Source organism: Stigmatopora nigra, chromosome 17, assembly GCF_051989575.1.
Source record: "Stigmatopora nigra isolate UIUO_SnigA chromosome 17, RoL_Snig_1.1, whole genome shotgun sequence".
NCBI classification, from domain to species: domain Eukaryota; kingdom Metazoa; phylum Chordata; class Actinopteri; order Syngnathiformes; family Syngnathidae; genus Stigmatopora; species Stigmatopora nigra.
Genome location: NC_135524.1, coordinates 9,528,731 through 9,554,332, shown reverse-complemented (window position 1 = coordinate 9,554,332; position 25,602 = coordinate 9,528,731). Strand labels below are relative to the sequence as shown.

Genomic DNA, 25,602 nt, shown 5'->3' with positions numbered 1-25,602 from the left:
AGAGTGATTACAATGCCCAGAAGATCGTCGGCTGCTCTCTGCTCTCACTGGAAGACATTGCCAGCCTTCGTTACCTCAGCAGAGCCAGGATCATTGTTTGGGACCCATACCACCATGGTCACAATCTGTTCCAGTTGCTGCCCTCTGGTAGATGCTACAGGTCTCACAAAGTACGGACAAATAGGCTTAAGGACAGTTTTTCCCCACATCCATCAAGACTCTAATCTTGCAGTAGCACGACACACAATCCCTTCAGTGTAATAACTTCGGGTGAGATAACATAAAAGATGTTGGGCGGTGATCTGCCTCCTACTGGCTGACTGAAGGTAAGTGATGAGACAGTGAGAGGTAGGTGATCTGCTTGGGGGGTGATGCGATGTATCCATCACGGCAGAATGCCAACGAGTCTGAAATTCTCACTTATTTGGGCCTTTTTCCGACAATTACGACAATTAGGCTTTTGTCGAGTCAATGATGATGACAAAGCCTGAGTCCCATTATTATTTTTATTATGTCTTTCGTGTATAATAATAATTATTATTAAAAATTGGAAAACAATACAAATTTTGAATGAAACTGAATACACAGATGTGGAAGTGTCAAATTTCAATATTGTTATGTGTCATCTGTCATGCTCTATAGCAAACCAGTGGCTAAATTTTATCATTGACTAATTATTATTATACACGAAAGAGAAGCGGCAAAAACGGGCGCTACAATGATAAACAGCCTGTCATGTCTTGAAATTTTTCTCGTATCTAGAGCAAATTATTTGGATGAAATTTTCCTCGTATCTCGAGCATCTCGTAGGAGAGCTGCTCGTACGTAGAGGCACCACTGTATACTAAATGCTAAATGGGGGGTATATTAAACAGCAAAATAGGGTAGTAAAGATTTTGCTCCAACACACTGACACAGCAAATCAGTATATTCACAGTGATGCTTTGATAAAATTTAGCCATTGGTTTGCTATAGGGCATAGCAGAAGACGCGTCACCATATAGAAATTTGACATTTCCACATCCATGTATTCAGTTTCATTAAAAATGTGTATAGTGTTCCAATTTTCTGGGGGCCGGTGCGGAAATTTCCTCGTAGAATGTCAACTATTATCGCCCCCATCTTATCTGTAAATCCAATGCGGACAACAACTCATTCATTCAATTATTTTCTGAATTGCTTGTCCTCACATGGGTTGCTGGAGGCAGGGGACACCCTGAATTGGTGGCCAGCCAATGGCAGGGAACGAGAAAACAGAAAACATTCATGCTCACACTCATACCAATTTATATAGCAATTTAGAGTGTCCAACCAGCCTAACATGCATGTTTTTGGAATGTGGGAGGAAACTGGAGAAAGCCTCACAGGAGGACTGACATGGGATCGAACTTTGGAACCCGGAACTGTGAGGCCGACCACTAACCACTCATCCGCCGGGCCCCCCAGGATAACAACTATCGAACATAATTTGAGACAGTATAATCTAAATATTTTGTCTGCAGCAATGTCACATTCTGCCCTTAACCTTGGTGGCAATTTAAAATGAAGAAAATATCTCTTAGTCATACTTAAAGTTTTCCAAAATGTATTGACAAATGTGACCTTGGTCTTAATGAGCTGCCAGGCTAAGGAGATTAATTCCATACTAAAACTGGCTGAAGGAGTTGACAGTCCATTAGATGAATCAAAGTTGATTTGTTTGTCAGTGCCTTGCCAGTTTCTGACGTGGCACCGTGGGACCCTAACAATTCCTCCAACTGTACCTCAACTAAGGTCACCACCAGTCATCCATGATATCATAACAATGAATGTACAGTAATCCGTCGAATTTCGCTGAGCAAGCACTATTTTCAGTTAATGCTGCTAGGAAATGGATTTTACCCCATTTTAGTGCAATTTTTGCCGTTTCGCGTATGGACGTATATGAATATATCGACGTTCATCGCTGTCTTTTTCCCGGGGAATTCATACTCCGGGCCCAGTTCTGATGTCTAACAAAGCTCCAGTATTTGCATTTAATTAATAAATGCTGTTTTCGGCTGGATTTTACCCCATTTTTGGGCAATGTTTGCCAGTACGCCATTGACATTCATTGCTGTCTTTTCCCAGGAAAATCACCTCCCTGGCCCAGTTGTAATGTCTGAAAAACTCCAGTATTTGTATTTAATCATTAAATGCTGCAAGGAAGTGGATTTTACCCCATTTTTGTGCATTGATTTATTGATTATTTTTTTTGTGACGCAGCTGTAGCTGCAGTAGAGGTTTTATAGCCATAAAATAGTTTTTGCTGAAGGCGTCACTAGGAAATGCACGGACCGCCACTGTATAAAAGCCTTAAGTGTCTTGAAAATTATTGAGCTTTCAGTTGCTAAGAGATTTGACGGTGGCACCAGAAGAATTTCATGATGACTTAATTATTTTTCCTATAGGGATAAATGCTCGTACCGTATTTAGCTGTTTAATATACACCCCCCCCCCCATTTAATATACCCATATTAAATGGCAGAGGTATATTAAATGGCAGACGTATATTAAATAGCGCACAAACGGGAAAGTACGATCCACTACACACTCTTTATGCGGTAACGGGGTGGATCAACGGTTTGCAGACTAAAACTACTTACTGCTCAGGTTAAAATTACTTACTGCCTAATAAAGTCTGACTTTGAATTTTAATGACCTTAAGTATCTATAATAATGCCCCCATGAACACCATACAAATCTTGCCAAAAAAGCTAAGTTACCGTTTAATATACCCGGGGTATATTAAATGGCGAACAAACGGTAGGCTCAAAAAAGCAAAATTCATTTAAAATACAGTAATTGTTTGGGAAATCATTGAGGTGTCACAGCCACACGCTTTAAGGCCTGTGCTATAGTGCGTGCAAATAATAAAAACAACAAATGGTGTTGTAAAGCAAATGAAAAGATATAAAATGAAATAGAAAAGTAATGACTGAATTTCTCCATCTGAAGTGCCTTAGAAATTACTCATTCCAAACTGAACTCATTGAACTCATACCTTAATCCCAGGACTATTGAGTGAAGACAGCATTCATTAGCAGTCACAGTTACTCTGCATTCCACTCAGCCCTGCTGTTACTCAGACAGTCAGGGTCGGTTAGACAGTCTGCAAATGCTACAGCCCAAATGACTGCTTGAAACTAGGGTCAAGGCACCGGAAACTATCATTTGCGATTACAAAACACATCGAGCTGTTATTGTAATGTTTCTTTTTTTAATCTCTACCAGCAACATTTCCTCATTGCTTCAAAGTGTTGCCACAGTCTGTAATAAATAATGCTGCAATAATTGCATAACATGCACTACTTACATCTATTTTTACTGAAAAAATAATAGCTCGCAGCGTGCGGTTCATAGTAGACAATTACTGTGTGATTATGCGCGCCTCCACTTCTGAGCACAAACAAAATATAAAATGTGCCGGAGTCAGGCACAGCAACAGATCGGATTTGTCAATGCACAAAAATATAACTCCTTTATTGGCAATTCTTGAAAGAAGACATTCTCCACTAAGTACAGACTTCCTTCTAAATCAGACTAACATGTGAGTGTTCCTACCTATGCAGACATCTATCTTGCCCTTAATTGCTGCCTCATGTAAAGGAGTGTAGTTCCAGTTGTCTCTTGCGTTTGGTTCAGCTCCCTGACACAGAAGCAGCGACACCACCTGAAAGTAATTGACAATTTCTTTTTTTTCTGCACAGAAAAAGATAAAACCCCTAAAAAAGTGTTTTCACACACTCTAGAGGACACGTGTAATATTACAAAACACAATTGTACAGTAATCCCTTGATTATCGCGGTTAATGTAGACCAGAAAAATAGAAAAATCGCGAAGTAGGGCCACCCCATTATAACTACCACAACACATACTTTACATGCTTTTAGCCCCAAGTTATGTTTAAAATGCATTTCCTATATCTGCATTCTCACCCTCTCGCTACTTTGACAACGAAATTTCAGGAATACGGGATGAATAAAGTTATCTAATCCATTTTGACTGGGAGGCACGAATGAATGGAGCTCCCAGTCAAAATGGATTTGGATGTCTAGTATTAAGCGTCGTGAAGGGCAATGAAAGATGAGCATCCGCAGCAAGATTAAGTGAACATCTATCATAGTCAATAGCTGGCAATGAGTTCATTTTTGGGTTTTATTTTCATTTCTTAGGGTAAGAACAGGTCACTTCCGGTAAACTTTGAATCATTCATTAGCCATTGACTTTCAGGAGCGCACAAAGTAAAATCCAACCTTTTTTTTCACCATGATGGCACGATTCATGCAGCAGCCAATGCCAGTGGCTCTGTCCACACTTAGGTTTTTCGTGTTTTACAGCCCATCTATCTTTTCATCAATTACACTTTAATGTTTCTTAATACATTCCATTTTACTTTACTGTACAAATAGAATAACAAATGGTGAAATTGGATGAGAACTGACTAAATCTGCTTTGTATGTGGTTGTGTGCGTGCATGTGTGTCTAGTATGTGTGATCGTTTGTTTTCAACCTAAATGGAAATTAGACATCGCCTACAATCTTGCATATATATGTTCATTAACATTAATATAAATATGTTCATTAATATGTGCTATCCCTTATTAAGTAAATCAAGGCAAAATCATGGAAAATATTGCATATAAATGGAAACTTGACTATCTCAAGTGACACATTCAGCAGAAGTGATTAGAACGAGAATGAGAAGTGAGAAGGGCAGATGTGTAAAATCAGGTAAAATGTAAGTCGGATTTATGCATATTCTAATGGAATTTATGAAGCTGTTTCATTCCTAGGTATTTTTCCATTCATATTCTGAATTGCTTTTTCCACTTTATCACTCGCGGGGGTGCTATGGTTATCCCCGCTGACTTCGGGCCAGGGGCGGGGGACACCCTGTATCGGTGGCCAGCCTGTATCGGACGGATAGGTGGGGATAAAGAGTCTTTTTGAAAGGCGCCCGTAACATACCATTAACATAAATTTCACTTAAATGAACTTAATTATGATGCAAACACAAAATAAATTTCAATCTTACTTTACATAAACTTAATTCTAATTCTGTTTGGATTTTTTAACTTTTCTTCTTCCGGGTTGGCTCTTTTTGCCTCGCTTGCACCTTTACTTTTAGCAGGAGTTTTAAAACATGTTTTTCGATTATTTCGTGCTTAATATTGATTGTCATCATTCGACTATTCTTCGCACTACCCTTCATTGCACCTGCTTGCTCTGGACACATTGTTTTTCCCTTAATTCTGCACTAACTACAAAAAACAAGGCAATAACGCAACACCACCCATTGCTCGTAGATATCTTAACACGAGGGAGATGCGGCGAGAAAGACAGTGTGCTGTTATCATAAGCAGTCTCTCGCATCTCGGCAACCTGGCTGTCTCATATGCTCGTATTTCAAAATTTGTCTCATATCTCATATCTCAGCAACACGGTTACTTATTTATATATTTATTCATGTATTTATTTATTGACTTACTATTAACTACCTATTTGTGTAAAATGCCTTTCCCTATTCCTGCATCCTCACCCTTTTCCTACTGCAACAAAGAAATTTCCCGAATACGGGATGAATAAAGTTATCCAATCCAATCCAAAGCAAATTATTGCTCAGAATTTTATTGGTAACTCAATTTTCTCGTATGTTGGGGCACCTGTATGTCAAGGTATTACTACATATGCAAATGTTGATCATCCACTCAGAGCTCATTTTTACACTGTATTGCAAAAATATAAGTATGTGTGCTCTTTGACATTTTGTAAATCTGTGCTTTAATTAATCTAAAAAGATTGTAAAATCCTAATCCCAATAATACGGATAAACAAATTCACCTGCCACGCCTCCAAAAAAAAAAAATGTCAAGAAAATGTGAGCTTCTTCAGTGCAACAATATTATGAGCTGATCCTTGTATTGAACAATGTATCATATTGTGAGGCCCGTGTATCAATTCTCACCTCTGAGTGTCCAAAAGAACATGCGTTGTGTAGTGGTATCAGACCCCCATCATCCCTGGCGTGGACGTTGGCGCCAGTTTGAAGCAACTGGTCAACCACATCTTTACGCCCGAAACCTGAGAGAATGAATGAGAGAATAGTAAAAACGAATAACATTATTTTTTGTTTCTTTCAAGACAGTGAAGACAAACACCATTATTATGTTTGTTTTTAACCGCCATCTATCTGCATTTTCTAGACCACTTGTTATCTAAAGAAATTGGATTACACCTTGAGACGTCCCATCTCAGTGCACTTACAAAACTATTTACACTCACGTTCACACCTACTTAAAAAGTGAGATTTTTTTAATGAACCAAAATACATATTTTAGTATTTACTAGAGAAAGCCCGAGTACTTTAAGAAACCCAAACAAGTAAGGAAAGTAAATAAGTCATGTGACCCCCAAACCTCAAAACTTTGTGCAGCATCACTTCAGTTGTCAGTTTTGCAGCCTACAAACATCTCATTAATACACAATCGTTTCGACATTGTGAAAATCTAAAATATGTTGACCAAAAATTTAAGTCTGCCATGACGGGCTGCCCGTCGGATGAGTGGTTAGCGTGTCAGCCTCACAGTGGAAGACCAGGGTTCAAATCCAGGTCGGTCCACCTTGTGTGGAGTTAGCATTTCCTCCCACAATCCACATACATGGTAGGCTGATTTGATGCTCTACATTGCACCAAAGTATGTGTGGGTAGGAATGATTATTATGTCTCCTTGTGCCCTTCGATTGGCTGGGCACCAATTCAGGGTGTCCCCGCCTCTGACCTACAGTCAAGTGGGATAGACTCCAGCACCCCTCGCGACCTTACTAAGGATAAATTGGTTCAGAAAATGAGAGACTAGTGTGTCATGACAGAGAGCTCTAAAACGCAGCTTCCAGCAAATAGTCTAAAAAATGCAGTATTACTATACGACTTGATTTGCAAATTCTGGCAATGTCCTTACCTGCAGCAAAGTGTAAGGGTGTAGATTTGCGTCCGGTCATATCTTTAGCGTTCACATTCGCCGTGTCCACCAGCTTTTTCACTCTCAAAACATCTCCATTTCGACAGGCTTCAAACAGCTCTCTGAACGCTCCGTTTGGACCGCCAGTGTCACATTCACCGCCGCTTGTGTCGCCGTCAGCCGTGTTGTACGTCGACGTTGCGCTCGCCCCGTTATCTTCCGTAGTGATCGGGGAGCTGGGGTTGCTACTCAGGGCTAAAGCTGCAGTGTTGTTAGTGGTTGTGGGAGAGGCTGGTGAAACCTCACCGTCTGCAGCGGCTTCGCGAGCAAGCAACGTCACATCATAGACGTGCGGGCCTGGAAGGGACTCCGACGGGCTTGGGGGGAGCGAGGAGACTCGGGGTGGGGAAGAGATGAACGGAGGAGAGCGACGAGATGTCGCCATTTTCACAACACAAACAGTCCCCAACAGCAACATATACTGTTGACAACTTCCTCTCAAACCAAGTTAAACTTCCGGTAGCGTTCATTTATTTCGGGACATATTTATTAAAGAAACGTGATTTCAATGAGGCAATTGTTTTTTCCAAATACTAATACTACTGTGGAGTTTGCATGCTCTCCCCGGCCTGCGTGGGTTTTCTACGGGCACTCCGGTTTCCTCCCACATTCAGAAGACATACACGGTAGTGCTGATTGGACAATCTCAATTGTCCCTAGGGATGAGTGTGAGCGTGAATGGTTGTCCGTCTCCTCGTGCCCTGTGATTGGCTGGCCACAAATTCAGGGTGTACCCTGCCTCTGGCAACAGGCATAGGCTCCAGCACCCCCACCCCACGACTCTAGTAAGGATAAAACGATTCAGAAAATGAGATGAGATGCATTTACTGCATGCATATAACTGGCAAGACTAATAGAACAGTACTGCCCTCCGGTGGACATCGTGATCATTGTATTGAGTGAGAATGAATAATACGGGGGGGGGGGGGGGGTAATACAGTATGCTCATCTCATTTTATCTCATTTTCTAGCGTCGCAGGAGTTGCTGGAGCCCAGCTGACTTCGGGCCAGAGGACACCCTCAATTGATGGCTAAGCAATTGCAGGGCACAAGGAGATAAACAACCATTCACGCTCACAGTCATACCTAGGGGCAATTTAGAGTGTTCAATCAGCCTACCATGCATGTCTTCGAAATGTGGGAGAAAATCGGAAAACCCACGCAGGCGCAGGGAGAACATGCACACTCCACACAGGTGGACCGATCTGGATTTGAACCCAGCTCTCCCACTATGAGGCCAAAGCGCTAACCACTTGCCCGGCCGGGCCGCCCATTGTTTCATTGCCAACAAGAAGAGCCCACCCATTCCAGTTAACCAAAAGCACCAGGCGGCATACACCCTCAAATTGTGACCAGCCAACTGCTGGGCACAATGGGTACTGCATGTATTATGCTCCAAATAGGAAGGGTTGTGACGCCCAGTCGCATCTGGTTGTTGACATAACTGGCATATTTGTTTTTAAGCTCTGGCATTTATCAGTTCAATAGAAAGAAAAACAAAAACACATAGGTATAAATAAAAAAAACAGAGAGACACAGTTTTCATGTACCAACAACATTTGTTAGTTATTGTCAACCACGATAAAAATATTAAGGACGCTAAATAAAAACCAAAGACACTCAGTTTTTTATGGACAAGCAAAGTTAAATATTGTGAAGCAAAAAGAAAATATGAAAGAAGCTCTGAAAGATAAAATTTCGAAAGTTGAACGATTCAAATTTTAGGAATTTAACACCCACAGACAAAAATATCTCTTATATTTGAATAGCCACTATGTCATACCAGTATTTCTTTTAACATTTAGTCCAAAAAAATAAGTTGTTGGATGTCAGAATGGCTCAACAACAAATCATGTTTTCCTTTAGAACGCTCTATTAAACATGTATGACATGATGTTACCGTATTTTCACGACTATAAGGGGCACCGCATTATAAGGCGCACCCTCAATTAATGACATTTTCACTGTCTATTTTGGAGAAAATTTAAGACTTTTAAGTGCGCCGTATAGTCGTGAAAATACGGTAATTGCTATTGACTTCCAGGTTTGAAGCAGTCACTACACAGTCACCCCAAGAGCCAGCCATTGTTGATGTTTTGGATTTTTTTTATATAAAATCTTGCAGTGGGGGAGGAGCTATATGATGGAAGATTTTGTAAACTAAGATGGCATCTGCATATTTAACAGTATTGTTTCAGTTCAGGCGTTTGTGTTTTTTTAATATCCGACAGTGGTGGTTTTTCGTTTTTGGTTTTCAGTTTTTTCCATATATAAGGCGCACTGTCTATTTTGGAGAAAATTTAAGACTTTTAAGTGTGCCTTATAGTCGTGAAAATACGGTAATAGTGTCTCAAATGGAGTGTTTGCTGGGTTGGTGACTAGACTATTAAAGATAGATTTGAACACAAACATATGTAATCCTTAAAGGAGGAGGCCACTTCCACGTTTTTGAGCAGAACTTTCCGGCAGAACAGCATTCTTGACAGTCTTTCTAAAACGGGTTTCGCCCTTGATTGTCACAGGTTTCTCATATGCTACTATATGTGTAAATGAAAAATGGTATTATTTAACATAAATTATCCAGGCTAAGAGCAAGCAAGCACTTCACCAGTAATTTGTATGTTTGAGATATCAGTTACAGTCATTTTGCCTTGTTAGTAATGTACCGTTGTCTTTTTAACATTGACAAAAAAAGTCTTTCAACTGTACTGATACGACAAATTGACTTAGGAGAAAAAGCTCCCAAGTCAATGGGAAGTACAACAGTAACTTGGTACACGAACGCCTCAATTTACAGCACACATTTGTTCGGTCAGAGTTATTTGCTTGAATATATATATTTTTTTTTTGGGGAGTAAATAGGAAAACATTTGCTGTATGTGAATGACAAAAAAAGAATAAACTAATAAGGTCATCTTAATGTGGAACTTAGATAAAATAGTAAAAAGGCTATTGACAAAAAAATCCCTGCTAAAGTACATTTCAGCTGTATTTAACTAGTAGGTTCAATGCCTTTTGTAAACTATATTTACCGAAGTAAAGTGTGATGTTACACTAAAATTTCAAGCAGTTTATTTAGTATATGTTACATTGTATGTATGTATATATATATATATATATATATATATATATATATATATATATATATATATATATATATATATATATATATATATATATATATATATATATATATATATATATATATATATATATATATATATATATATATATATATATATATATATATATATATATATATATATATATATATATATATATATATATATATATATATATATATATATATATATATATATATATATATATATATATATATATATACATACATATAAATAAATGTATAAATATAAATGTTAGGTTACCATTTGTGAAATAAAAACAAAGGCAAATGGAAACTCGTCATTCCAGTGGCACGCCCACAGCAGGTATCACCTTGGCTGTTTTAAGCATGTTTTGCAAGTGACTCTCGTCACTACTTCGAGCCAAACGCACGAGCGCACTATGCCAAACAGAACGCAACAATGGGCGCGCCTGTCCCTGCGCACGCCGGGCATCTTTATCTTCGGTCTTGTCATGGCGCCCTGCGGCTGGGTGCTCAACTTGACCGCAACCGTGGCCCCGAACTGGAGAACCCTGGAAGACGTGGAGAACACGCCGCCCAATGAGTTCATTGAGCAGGGCATCTGGGACATTTGCCGCTCCATTACTACGTCGACGTCATCCACCTGCGGCCTGGAGGATACCCCCTACTTTGATAATGAGATCATTGATATAGCCCAGGGACTCATGGTGGCTTCGCTTGTGGTCACCATCGCGGGATTGGCTGTAGCCATCCCTGGCGTCCGCTGCTGGAAACAAAGTCCTAACTGGGTGGTGGCTGGCCTTGGAGGAATTTTGATCTTCATCTCGGGGGTATTCACCCTCATCCCCATCTCTTGGTACGCTCACATCTTGGAAGATCTCAACTCGGTGACTGTCGGGACCGTTCGTGTGGGCTATTGTATTGTGCTGGGTTTCATCGGTGCCATCTTCGAGATTCTGGGTGGTTTCGTCATGTTTATTGGCATATGTCGCTGCTGTGGAGGGAAGAACCGTGGCGAGGTCCGCGTGGAGGAAACCGGCCGTAGTCGCTACACTTCGCGGCCGCAGTCACAGCCGAGACGCGTGGACATTCCTTCGCTGAGACGGGACCGAAGCCCCGCTCCCAGCAGCGTTCCCTACATTCGGGATCCCTTGGACGATGACGTTTCTTTCCCTCGAGCGAAGACGGACGGGGCTCGCTCCATCACCACCTCGTACAGTGGAAGGCCTTACGACGCTGACTTGTGAGAGCCCCCTACCCCCTCATTTTTGGCAAAGTTCGTCCACACTCAGGGAGAGAAAGAATGATTTTTGACAGTGATCCCAACCATTGTTCAAACAAGCCATGGCTTTCTTTATATTGAAAAAAAAATCAAGTAGTGGCAAGTAACGAACTACTTCTGCTACTGGCAGCGAGACGACCAATCCGTTTGGACTGACAGGGTAACAAACGAATTAACAAATGCCAATCCTCCCAGATCAAATGGATAAATTAATGTCTATCGTCATAAATGTTTACGTCCAAACGAGATTTTTCATTGCACAATATTCATGGTATTTTCTAGCTAACTTAGTAATTCATGTTTTGAAAATAAAGCACAATAGAAGTACAGGAAAAAGTATACAGTGTTCCCTCGCTACTTCGCGGTTCAGCTACCGCGGACTCAGAGCTTTGCAGATTTTTTTGGAAAAAAAAATACAAATATTACATTGAAACAACATATTTTACCGTTTTTTTACCGTTCTAACATGAATTTCACTCTGGCTACCCGTATTCTATATGGTGTACTGTATACAGGGGGGTACATTTAAAAAAAATAAAAATATAAAAAAAATAAAAAATTTAAAAAAAAAATTAAATTCAAATTAAGCATTTTTGAAGGGGAATCCCTACTTTGCAGAAATTCACTTATCGCGGGTGATCCCGGTCCCCATTAACCGCGATAACCGAGGGAACACTGTAGCACATTATTACTTAAGCCACCTTTCGAACAATTTTGATACAAAAAAATGGGACAAATTTCATCGGAATTGTTCAAATATATACTATCAAGTATACAAGTGGATACATAGATTAGTTGTCATCCAGTTTAGTCGAAGAAAGAAATTCCGCCTGTCGCTATAGGGTGCTGATATAAATAGGTTTTGGTAAATAAATCTGAATTTTGTACTCAATTACCCTTCAACACACCTGACAGTCTTTCATACCATGGGGGTTGGAAATCATTTAATGGGTAATAATGGTGATTGCCAGTACATGACAAAATTCTGCCATATGCGGCCATGTTGGAAAAACGTTACGGTAAAAAAAAAGAGCAACATCACCTTGATAGACTTGGACAACCTAGTTTTTATTTTATTTTGCAAATTGGAGATTCAAATGGCCAAACATGATCAAATAAGTTGATATTGTTTAAGCCAAACATGTTTGTATTAGTGTAATTGTGTCTTTTACGGGTTTATGGAGCTATGTGAGCCCCTGAATTGCATTTTAATATTTTCTTTGAGGGCAATTAAGGTTTTTCTAAAGGAAATTGGACAAGTGAAGTGTTTTCTTTTAAATACCCTACTGCTTTGTAGCTATATGAAGTTTTCGGACATTACAAACTTTGTTAATGAACAAACCTCTCCTGTTCCAAGGTTAAATATTCTTATGTGCACTTTACAATGATAACTTGAAGTGATGTGATCAACAATGTGTGAGTGCTTTAAGTGCTTTATTAAACAGTATAGTATGTATCTACTGTCTCAAACATATACTCAAAGTAATATGACTTTATTCATTATTTTTCTGAATTGCTTTATCCTCGCTAGGGTTGCGGGGGGGGGGGGGTGCTGGAGACTATCCCAGCTGACATCTGGCCAATCGGTGCCCAGTCGATCACAGGGCACGAGGAAATGGACAACCATTCACTTTCACACACATACTTAGGGACAATTTAGAGTGTCCAATCAGCCTACCATGCATGAAACCAGAGTACCTGGAGAAAACCCATGCTGACTTCATGATTTCTTTTTAAAAGCTAAGAACTGTGACTGATTGTTGCCCATTTGACTTGAAAAGAAGGTAATACGAAGCTTTTTAAATGTTTGTGAGACGTTGTTCACGATTTACAGAGCAAACAATTCAAAAACCGTGTAAAGCTTTGCTTCATCGCTATTTTCCGGGAAGAACAACATTATTTACTCACGCTAAGTATACAGACAATGTGACCTGACCGGTCCGGATGGCTTCATTTGGTGGCGTGGCTCGTCTGACAACATTAGCTCGTCTGTTTAAACTCTTTTCATGTTTCAAACAATGTCACACAATAGGGAGCAAAGGGCCCTGTGTAGTTCCTGACACTTTTTGTCCTTGTGCAAATGTTCATCAATGTGTTATGGATCTGGAGATGACACTTGAGCTAGTCACATATGATGCTGGATGGATAAGGCATAGTTTAAATGTTTTTTTTCTTTTCCGTTTAGTGACCCAATTATGGAGGCATGACTCACTTGCGGTTTATTCTACACCCAAGTCCAACCCATTGAAATTGTTTTTGCTGAGTCAAAGATTGACAGATGCAAAAGTTGCACCCTGTATTTATATATTGCTTGAAACACAGAGAAATAATCACGCAGTGATTAGTTGTTGTCTTCAACCAACTTTTACTGTAATGACTAAAAATCTCCTGTGCCTCAACCTATGTGCACCCAGACATTAATAATCGAATACCGATACATACTTTAACATATTAGTCTTGCTATTTGGATGAAGGCATCAATAATCGAACACTGATAAACATCCAATCCAAAACTAGTTGTAATCCCCAACATGCAGACATTAATAACTTAAACACTTTAGCCTGTCACACTCTATCATTAATAACTTACACACTTTAGCCTGTTACAGAAAATTGCATAATTCATCCTAGATTATTGGGGTGTTCTTTTCTTTGTTCTGAAAGATTTGGTGAAACAAATGTTAACAAAAGTATAGGAAAGACATTATTGAAGCTTCCATGACCAGTTCTCTTTATTGGCTCGAGAAAAGGTGAGATTCTTGTTATTCCGACTCCATTTTTAAAGGTTCCTTTGACTCCACCCAAAGTGGGCGTTAACCTGAACATTGGTTGCTTTTTTTATATACACATTGTTGTGAAGACACAATAATCAAATTACTGGCTATACCTTTGTTACACAAACCTTTAAGTTTTATAGCAAATAATTCATAAGACTTATTAATGACAGTTTGGATTTCTTTCATTTGAAAGATGGGACATATTTTCTCATCACAGCCTACAGGAAAGAGAATCCAATTAATGTCAATGACACATACATAATGGTTTATAATTATTGTGCAAAGGATGGTTTGGATGTTCCTGAACTGACTCATTTATTGTTGTAGTAGTAGGGCAGAGGTAAGAATCGAGTGTTTCTTCTAGGTCTCCACTTTGGGATTGGTGGAAAAATATCATCCTGTTCATTTTAAATTGCAAATATGAAATTTAACATACAATAATTTCACCACACTGAAACAAACCAAAACTTGCTATCTGACGTGTCCAATGTTTGATGAGAAACCCATAAACACAATTTATTTTTAACCAAGATTTAAAAGTATGAACAATGCATCATTGTTTTTCACATATGTCATTAAACAAAAGACTGTGACCAATGTTACTCAACTCAAGAATGGAATTTCTTTAGAAATAGACAAACGTCACTGGATATTGAGTGTTTGAGTGTGTGTAACCGTGTCTAAGTAAATTTCTAATAGTAATTTTTAGTGGGTCTGCATTTATCAATGTTAAAAATGAGTCTCATTTTGAATGATAATGCTGAAAATCTATGATTTAAATGTGCCATTAGGAATTATCCTAAAATATGTAGACAAGTGCAAAATATGAAAACTTAAAAAAAATTGTGACTTTAATGAAAAGTAAAATCTGAATAGGATAAAAAAAAAACAATAACTGGAATGACATAAATTCTCTGTTGGAATTTATGATTGAAAAAAAATAAATTATGATGGAACCCTTCCTTTTTCTAAATGAGAAAAATAAAGGGAAAAAAAGACGGAGGTTGAAACTATGAGAGTAATTTAGCAAAAAAATGTGAAAGCTTCCATAGTTCGCTAAATGAAGCCGCAGGTTGCCATGAGCTGAAAACAACATGAGTAGTTCCTTTTACAAATGAGGGATATGGAGCATGGTAGGACATAAAAGCAGGGAAGCAGGCGTACACGGGCAGTGACGATTCACAAACGTAACCTTAATAACTTGGGAGGCCTTCAAAATAACTAATTTAACAACCAAGGGAACAAAAACAAACCTGATGGGAAAGACAAGGTGCACTTGACATGGTTTTGCAATTGCTTGTTCATTGGCGCCTCCGCCTTCATTGTCCTCCTGATCTCCGTCATACAAACATTTACCGTATTTTCACGACTATAAGGCGCACTTAAAAGTCTTAAATTTTCTCCAAAATAGACAGTGCACCTTATATATGGAAAAAACAGAAAACCAAAAACGAAAAACCACCACTGTCGGATTTAAAAAAAAACACAAACGCCTGAACTGAAACAATACTGTTAAATATGCAGATGCCATCTTAGTTTACAAAATCTTCCATCATATAGCTCCTCCCCCACTGCAGGATTTTATGTAAAAAAAAATCCAAAACATCAACAATGGCTGGCTCTAGAGGTGACTGTGTAGTGAGTGCTGAATACCTGGAAGTCAATATCAATTACCGTTTTTTCACGACTATAAGGCGCACTTAAAAGTCTTAAATTTTCTCCAAAATAGACAGTGCGCCTCATAATACAGTGTGCCTTATAATACAGTGCGCCTTATATATGGAAAAAATGTCATTCATTGAGGGTGCACCTTATAATGCGGTGCGCCGTATAGTCGTGAAAATACGGTAATTTTAGCAAACAGAGCTCTCGTGTGCACCAACACAACTTCCTGTGTGTCTCCGTCTTACCCGCATTTCTGAACCTATTGACATTAACATGGTTTCTACCAGGTGAATTATGTACAAAAGAATGCCACAGTGTAGATTCATTCATGGCAGAATTTTATGTTACGCCTTTGCCATATCAAGGGACGTCAATATTTAGCTAATGTGCGCAATGCAAAATCCGCTTGAAACTAAATAGGATATGGCAAGACGTTCTCCATCTCCGCCGTTTATAATATTCGAGCGCCATTCTTCTACACTTCTGAGTGCCACCCAATTTAGCACCGAAGAAGAAGAAGGATTCTGGCTTCTGCCAAATGTTTTCTTACTTAATATAAAAAACTGTAATGTACGAACGCCGCAATTGTTGAAGGCGCAAAGTGGTATCACAGTTTATTGCTAACCAATATGAAGAGGTTATGTAAATATGTGAAATGACAAGAATACCTTAATGATTAAATAGTTTGCCACTGGATGACAAAAGGAACTTGAGTAACTAGTCTGCATTTCTTTTTACGACATTTTAGGACATTTTATTTGGAGATTTTTCAAGAGTTAACTAGTTCAAAAGTCTCCTTCTCTATCTCTGCCTCTCTCTTTTTTTAAAGATGTAGATATAATTTTTGGGCAGCCAGGCAGGCGAGGTTGTAGTGCATCTGCGATCAAAGATTTAATCTCAGGAGAGTTACAACATGCATGGTCTTCCCAGTCTTGCGTAGGTTTCTTCCCACATCCCAAAAACATGCAAGGTAGGCTGGTTAAACACTCTAAATTCCCTCTGTTTGAGTATGTGTTTGAATGCTTGTGGATCTCATTGTGCCATGGGATTGGCTGGCCTCCAATTCAGGGTGTCCTCTGCCTGGTATCCATAGTTGGCTGGGATACACTCCAGCACCAGCCATGAGACTTGTGGGGTTAAGTGGTACAGGTAATGAATATATAATGTAGTTCACATAGGGCATCAGTTAAGAGAATACAATAATAGTGTTTAAACATAGAAGAAATAACAAAAAAATATGCATAAAAGATCAGAATTGGGTTTAAAACCGATTTATTATTTGATCTCCAAAGAGCAAGATAAACCAAATCTTCGAGACTACTACAGTTAATAAAATAATTAACTCTGGCGCATCTTTTGAAATTTGTTACATAATTTCACTGAACATGAACACTTAAGGTGCATATAAGATTAACAAAAAAATGGAGTCAATGATGGTTGTACATTGAAAAGTCCAAACTTGCCGTCACTCTGTGGGGCAGGTTGACAATGCAAAATAAACCCAGTTTCCACTCAGCCTAGTTTGTTTGGCACACAATTATTTTCTTTGCTTTAATAGGACATAAGGAACAGTAGAAGAATCAACTAATTGCAATACTTTTTTCAGAATGCAGTTTGGAGACTAGCAGGTAATTGGATTACTCCATTAAATAATGACAAAACAGCAAAACAGACAGCACTTTGTAGCTTCCCCAGCTGCCTTGGGTGTGAAAAAAAAAATACATGACAAACAGAGAAGTAGCCTACTCAAACACGATAAATTCACAGTTCCCTCAAGGCATTGAATGAATAAGCAGATAGAATTACAGCTTTGAAAGCTGAAAAAAGAACCAACCACTCCCTGGCTGCGTTTTTAGGCCACTCAACCTGTTGGCTGGATTGGATTGGATTGAATAACTTTATTCATCCCGTTCGCGAGACATTTCCTTGTGACAGTAGCAAGAAGGGGGGAATGCAGATGCAGGAAAAAAAACAGTTACAAGTAAGACAGTCGCAAAGGCCACAGAACAACAAAGCAAAAGCAAAAAGTGCAAAGCAAAGTAAATGGGATCATTAAGAATCACCAAATCAAATCTTTAAGACAGATTAGCAGCAAAAACACAAAACGAACAAGTTTGGAAGGAGCTAGCGCCACAGGCTGCCACTTAAACGGCACCATCTTGGTTGTGGTAGCAAAAACAGATACAGACTCAAGGAAAAGACGTAAAGTTGGATAAAACTGGAACCACACACAAGTCTTCCACAAGATGGTGAACTTCTGCGGACTGAGACCAAGGTAGAGAATATGCAGAGTCACTCTTCTAAGCTTATCCGCACAGTTCCTCAGTAGTTTGGACCTGATGACAACAGTAGCAGAGTAGAAGCCCTCAACTCCCTTTCCGGCCTGGTAAGCGCCGGCAGCTCTTCCATCTTATCCAAAGACGGAATGGTTGGTCTGAAGCGTTGCTTCTTCTAAAGTGTGCTTTTCCCACGGTTAAGAGGCTTATATCTTGGGGAGGAGATGCATAATTGTAAAGGTTAGGCACCAAAACTAGACAGGAGCTTTTTTTCCACATCCAATACTTTGTCCTAAAATGAAAAAGGACAAATGGATCAATGTTTGGTGCCCTAACGGCTGAGTCGTTAGCGTGTCAGCCTCACAGTTCTGAGGTCCTGGGTTCGTACCCAGGTCAGTCCTCTTGTGTGGAGTCTGGATGTTCTCCCTAGGCTTGCGTGGGTTTTTACCCCAGTTACTCTGTTTTCCTCCCAAATTCCCCAAAAACATGCATGGTAGGCTGTTTGAACACTAAATTGCCCCTAGGTATGAGTGTGAGCATGAATGTGGCCAGGTCGCGCTTGTGAGATAGATCTTGGGCAGGCTACACCCTGAACTGGTCACCAGTCAGCCATAGGGCACACAGAGACAGACAACCATTTGCATTCACAATCATACGACCATAGAGCAAGAATCTATCCCACGCTCGCCCCACAGAAGTTAGGTGAGTGAAACACTACACCACAATAACAATAAAAAAAACGATTCTATTCTAAACACAAAAAAGTGTAAATCTTTCCATTATTTTGTAAATATTCATCTTTTAAGGTATGAATTCATGAAAGATATTTCGGCATATTTCAGGCTATGCTCGCAATAGGAACATTTTTTATATGAAAATATAGGATAAAACAGGTTTGACTTTCAGCTGCCTTTGAATGGAAAAGTGTGATTTCATTAGAAATGTCAGAAATAGATGGCCAAATCCACCATCCATCATTTGAAAGCTTAATTCAGCATTTAGGTGGAAGGATCAGCCTTGAAAGAAAGATTTCCATGGTATTCCACTTTAAGTCTGGATTAAAGTGAGCTGTATGGTTGCAAATGTTGAACTCCTTAGGTTGGTTTTCCAACTGGCCTGAAATCCGAAGAAAATGGGCTGTTAGAAAATTATCCCAGTTTTTATGTCATTATATCCTGGAATTTTCATATTTCCAAATCCCTAAAACAATCACTTTACTGGCTGTGTAAGGAAGAAAGAGAAAAAAAAACATAAAAGTGACCGAAGTGACAGAACTGAGATATTACATCTAGAACTGCTTTAATCTTCTTTTTTTTGCAGTAGTCACTTTCAGTAACGCATCCTCTCCAACAGCATACGAATCCTTCAAAAGATATTCATTTTTTTCAAACTAAAAGCGGTGAAATTACAACAAAAAAAAATTAAAAGGCACTCATTTATATGTATGTATTTTGACTTTTAAATTCGAAGTATGGCTCACAAGAAATAACATTGGAAAATATGTATTGTTTGTGGCTCTCTTCGTCAAAAAAAGGTTTCCGACCCCTGGTCTAACTGTATATGATTTCCGCTCCCAAAAAATGTGTAAGGTAACCAACGTCTCAAAAGATTGTGACCATCAATGGACAATCAGTAAAATGTTGCTGCAAAACAGGGTTAAGACAAAAAAAGAAACCCAAGATGAGGAAAATATATTAAAACGAAATCAACTGAAACTGTCAATGAAAGCAGATCCTCAACCAAGGATAACACAAGTCAATTGGTAAAATTTTCAAAGACAATCCATGCATTTTTTAGCAGTACTAATTCTCTTATGCCAACATACGTCACTAACACAGATTATTTTGAAGGCATACCTTTGGAGTTAGTGTGATGGACCTGCTTCACACAAATCTTGTTTCATCTGTTGCTCCTGCAACTCTCTGCCGACAAATGAAAGCATATGAAATTATTTAAAGCCGCACTAAATTGTAGTTTACATTTTTTTTCCTACATTTAACTAGGTATCTGTTTTACTTCTTATTCATTTTATTATAAATGTGCGTGCAATGCAGTGGTATAAGCTTGGCCTTGCTATTAAAGAATGCCTTGCTTGCCTTTAGTTATGCCCACATAATAATTATAAGCTGTGCTCCTGAAAGCCTTGTTTAGTTTAAACAAGCAGGAGGGCAGGATGTCCCTCCTGGTTGTTTAGAACCAAAACACAATTGTTATGTTTTTCAATCATACATTCCATTTATTAATGATAAATGTATTATTATTATTAGCACCTAATATCTTCAATAGCACAAGAGAGCAGCAAGCTAACATATTGCAATGCGTACTCTTCGAAAATACTTGTAAATTCTCAAAGTTTGAGTTTACACAGAAGGTAAAGAAATTCAATCACTCTTCTATTAGGATTATGACAGTCGTTTCTGGCCACAATAAAACATTTCAACACTCTACAATGCATAGTTTGGATCAGACAACCGTTTCAGGCCACCATAATATCAATCAACTCTGTGCGATGCAGGGTTTGGACAAACGCAGCGTGAGAATGTTAACATAAAACATCCACCCATTCATAAATCACACTTCATCTATTCCTGCTCCCCAAAACACTTGTTTCGCTTTCGTGACGGAAGGCCCCGCGATCGGTTGGCCACCGATTTAGGGGTTTCCCCCGCCTTTAGCCCGGAGTCAGCTGGGATCGTCTCCAGCACCCCCCACGACACAATTGAGGATAAAGCAGTTTAAAAAAAATGAGATGAGACGGACTAGTGCTAGGCTAAAGATTCAACTCACATGCACAAAGTATTGCCTAGACTAGCTTACCATCCTAAACAACTATATTTGGAAAGTGTCTTTTAAACTGAGACACACTCACTAATAGTCAATAACGCCAATTTACTGGAAAAACCCTAGTTATACCTCTACCTACGAAATTAATTGGTTTCAAAACGTTTTATCGTAAAATAGTGTTTTACAAAGCCAGCAACTTGTAATGCTACAAAAGAATTGTAATAAACCACAACAAATGCATATGTATAGATTTAGATATCTGCTGCACATTTTAGAAGCAGGAAGTGACAAGCTCCTGACTGCTTTTCTCAGTGATTACCATTCCTGTTATTTGTGGGTATGGAGGAAGAATAAAGAGGACAGATACACAATGTGAAGTTTGATTGTGACCGATTTCAAAAGCAATTGTTAGCTGCCAGATTATATTTCAAATGCAAACGTAATCAAATAAAACCAAACATCCAAAAAACACTGACTAGGGTATACACCCATTTTGGCCATGTTGTGCATGTAACAATTTATGTGTTTGCCTTTAGTGTTGCTTTAAGTCTTAAAAGACTTAAGCAGTTTTCTTTCATATTTATCTTTCAATTTATTTAGAAAAAGCACTATACTCCATCACTTATACTTTTTTTCCTCCTACTATAAGTAGGCCAGTACAAATCAATTAACACAAACCTACTGTATAAAAGTTAGTGGGGAACTCAATGGCAGCACATAGGGGGCCATTATCGGCACGTGGTTTTTGTGTGCCAAATGCATTATTTGGACGTTTAGCTAAAAAGTTTAACATTAAATTGGTTGGATTATTACACATTTCCCTCACATAAATGTTGTAATTTTAATTAATTCTACAAAATATGCGAACAATGTGGTCATAGTAATACCTCCTTCGCTGTTTTTGCTTCTGTCGCAATTTGGCTAAGATGAAAACCAGAACTATCAAACCGAGGAGAACTCCCAGGATACCAAGGGTCAGCGGGAGGCTCAGGGACCCGTTAAATGTTTCCTCACAGGATTGGCCCCGATAGCCCAAGTTACACTCGCAGGCGAAGCCAGAGCCGCCACCGGGGGGTATCACACAAACACCTTTGCCATTGCACCGGAGCTCTCCACATGTGGGTAAGTTGTGGTCAATGCCTCCCGGTTGGCGTTGAGGAATAGCAGTTACCATTGTGCTCTGGAAAATGGCGGCCGGTGAGGAGGAAGCAGATCTGAAAAGAAAAATTAGCTTTAAGTCAACTGGTAACAAACACAGTCAATATGGAAGTTAGCTGTGAGATGTTTTGGAGTGGTTCATTGTTCTGTTGTGCTACATTTAGTTTGGTTTAAATGACCCAGAGAGTGGCCAAATGAACAGGAAACGAGCTTTCCAATTCTCATGGTCAAATGAATGAAATAGCTAACCAAACCATGTGCAGTCATAAGCAGTGATAAACATGATTGGATAACTTTATTCATCCCGTTTTCGGGAAATGTATTTGTCACAGTAGCAAGAGGGTGAGAATGCAGATACAGGAAAAGACATGTTATTTATATATATTAATATACATATATGTATACGTATATTCATAGAAAATATATTGTTAATAGTACTGAAAGAGCTGTGGTGCGCATGATGTCAACTCATCAATTCTCACAAGTGATCACTATTAAATGAGTTTTATATAACTAAGGTCAGAATACTATTCCTGCCCTGCTCAACTTTACTCTTTCTGGTTCGTTGCTGTACAGTGTACACCTTCTGGACAGGGTGTTTTCTTGGTAAAGTCATGACTACTTTGGAATACAACTTTGCTCACAATCATGTTTACAAAATTAAATTTTTAGACCGACACTGGAAGAAAACTACACCCTGTTTAACAAAATTGTTAGAAATATTAGATTTTCAAAAGAATCCAACAGGTCAATTAAAGGGTGTACTCATCTTGATGGTGTAACATCACCGAGTACACTGTACTCAGTGATGTTACACCATCAAGATGTCAGGTGTGGCAAGTCCGTTGCAAAAGATTCTAATGTCATCAAGATGCTTTCGTTGTGATGTCACCAATTAACCCAGTGATATTTATCGGTTTTCAATTAAAGTACCAGAAATTTAAATCATAACAATATGGTAACCAACCAGTACTTTTTTTCCATTCCTAATTTTGAATTAACATAGGTTGGATCATCTTTTCTCTCCCTGTAGAGACCAGACAGTCAATTCCAGTAATTGATAAAATCTCAAAACTAGCGCTGCAAAGCACCACAATTTATATTAGGAAAATTAACCTAAAGTAAAATTTAATTCAATGACCTATTTAGATGACAACTACATTTCTAATAGCCTCACATTATTCTTAAAAAAGCATAAAGAAAAATGACCAACCTTTTAATGCTCACCCCTGGAAAGAACGTCGACCCAGCAAGTTCCAAAAAAACTCAGATAACTTTTTTTGATGGATAGTCCGGGTGTCCGTGTTTAAAAAAAAAAAAAAAGTTTCGTTCCCGTTTCAGTGAAGGAATCTAAGACAAAAAGGGGACGAGAAGCGGACACCTCTGAATACCTGTTGGTTTTCCTTCTCTTTCAAACACAGACACAAACCCCACCCTCTGGTTCAGATAATAGTAGCACATGTGAGTCATTCACACAGTCATACATCACAAGAAATTTGAGTAGTCGTACAAGTCACTGCAGATTAACATACAGGGTATACAAAAAAATATATATATATATAAAAAGAAATGTTAACCAATCTCAATGAAGGACATGCAAAACCCCAAAACAAATATATGCCTGAATGACAACTGATAAACACACACTCACACCCTTACCTAAAGGCTAATAGTCGGGAGAGGACATGAGAAGAAGGAAGCCGAACTAGGAAGTCGGGGCAAGTTGTAACAAGTCTGGTGTTCGGCGACCCGACTATTGTCGAAAATCCAGTCTAAACATTCCTGTTGAATCACAGAGAAAATATTTTACTTTCAAGCAACTGGCTTTAAACTCGGCACTTAATTTAACTCATCACTCAATTTGCTAGTACGCAGACAGTAAAGTGAATAATCAACTTCCTGCCACACGGCAAAGAGAGCCAAGTATGAATGAAAAACAGAAAAACGACTCCAGCATCCAGCAAGGATTCATGCTTCAAGATTCTCTCTCACAGACTTTTGATCGCTGTTGGTCGTCACAGAGATCTGACCGTGAGTTTTGTTGAGTGTTTCCAAGTGTGGATGAAGCAGCATCCTTCTGTTTTTATCATCATACCTCCCAAGAAAACAACCCGTGAGAATGAAAAGAAGTGGTCAGCGAGGAGGAAATCGACATCAGAAAGTGTTCTCAAGTCGTGCGATCGCCCAGTTTGATGACATCTGTTGCATTATTGAGACCAGTGGTGTGCCGTAAGGGCATTCTCTGCTGGCCTAAGAAATATCTGATTCACAGACTGAGGTTTATTATATTTTGTCCATGAATACTTATTAAATAATTCCAAATTGTCTGTTTGCTTCCTTTCATTGCTTTTCCCTCTGGTTGCTCTGCTTCCAGGTGTGTTTTCACATGGAAGCATTTAATAAATCACATTTCAGCCATCATTTGTTGCCAGGGTCAGAAATCTGCCTCTTGGCCTTCACAATCAGTTCAGCAAGCTCTGCTGCATTAAACAAGCGCCGTTAAGAGTGTTGTGTTAACCAATCAGAATTTGATTTGATGACACCAAGGCCTTCTTGCAGGCAGAGGGATACGTCATCGCTTTCACCAACTATGATTGGCTAGTGATAGAGTGGACTATCCAGATCTACCAAACTATCTGGAGCTAACTGCACAAGCAAATAGTGTTGATTTAATAGTGGTTTTGTCAAACCACAATTGCTGGAGGAGAAAAGATTTTTTTGCACATCGACTGTCAAAGCTATTTTCAAGACGGACACCATTAAGAAAGGCCGGACAGCCCCAAAGCAAGCAAGCCTGTCATAACAAACATTTTCCGCACTCAATCGAATAAAAACGTTTGACAGAAATGTGACAGGATAGACTCGACTTTCAGCATGGGCTTCGGTGGCGATGGAAAAGGAGGAAAGAAAGTAGGATGGATATCGTGTACAGGCAAAGAGGATCTTTGGTGAGTAAAATATGGCCATATTAATAAATAGTATTTCAATAGTATGAGGTTATTTTTTTTTTATGTTGGCTGGAATAGTCTCCCGCACTCAACATGACCCTTGAGCATAAGCGGTGCAGAAAATAAATGAATGTGATTGTCAGGAAGACCATGCCCCTCCCCTAGGAGGTGGAAGCAAGAAAAACTGACAACCAAAACATATAATATTCATAGTAATACTACTAGTTCCCACTGCTAATTTTAAATTTGATCTGACAATGAATAGGAAATTGGAGTTTCCAATAATTAAAAAAATGCTGAAACCTAATTTAAAAAAAATTGTCAGATCACCAACCACCAAAAAATTGTGAAATAAAAGCTTACATTACGTGTCCATTGACAGGCATAACACCGAAGGACTGATGAAATCCAACGTAGCTGTTCCTCGGCAAAGCTCTGCTCTCCCCGGGTTTCAATGTGCTTCCATATTCTTTTAGTGAGGTCACGATCAAGCCAAAAGGGAGCTTTTGAAAGAAGTCTGTGAGCTTCGGTGGAAGATTAGTTTTGATAGCGGTCTGAAATTCCAC

General features: G+C 39.0%; 2 protein-coding genes and 1 long non-coding RNA gene across 3 annotated transcripts in view; 1 reads left to right on the top strand and 2 right to left on the bottom strand.

The window, feature by feature from the left end:
• Positions 1-7,526, bottom strand: part of LOC144210339 (poly [ADP-ribose] polymerase tankyrase-1-like) — a 46,913-nt gene extending 39,387 nt beyond the window's left edge. The window contains exons 1-3 of the mRNA XM_077736960.1: positions 6,981-7,526; positions 5,987-6,102; positions 3,583-3,691 (exon numbers count right to left, since the gene is read on the bottom strand). Of these exons, the coding sequence (XP_077593086.1) occupies positions 3,583-3,691; positions 5,987-6,102; positions 6,981-7,458 (703 nt within the window). The 5' untranslated portion in view covers positions 7,459-7,526. The remainder of the gene's footprint in view (positions 1-3,582; positions 3,692-5,986; positions 6,103-6,980) is intronic.
• Positions 7,527-10,526: 3,000 nt separating this feature from the next.
• On the top strand, positions 10,527-12,884 carry LOC144210975 (claudin-23-like). The gene has a single exon (XM_077737946.1). The coding sequence runs from the start codon at positions 10,566-10,568 to the stop codon at positions 11,391-11,393; it is 828 nt and encodes a 275-aa protein (XP_077594072.1). The 5' UTR covers positions 10,527-10,565; the 3' UTR covers positions 11,394-12,884.
• Positions 12,885-17,125: 4,241 nt separating this feature from the next.
• Positions 17,126-23,694, bottom strand: LOC144211090 (uncharacterized). The gene is made up of 4 exons (XR_013329522.1): positions 23,302-23,694; positions 21,818-22,144; positions 20,003-20,068; positions 17,126-19,262 (listed from the first exon to the last, which is right to left on the bottom strand). It is a non-coding gene; the product is annotated as an uncharacterized LOC144211090 (long non-coding RNA).
• Positions 23,695-25,602: the final 1,908 nt, after the last annotated feature.

Excerpts from the sequence above, each read along its gene's own strand:
- LOC144210975 (XM_077737946.1), top strand. The coding sequence starts at position 10,566 with ATGCCAAACAGAACGCAACAATGGGCGCGCCTGTCCCTGCGCACGCCG.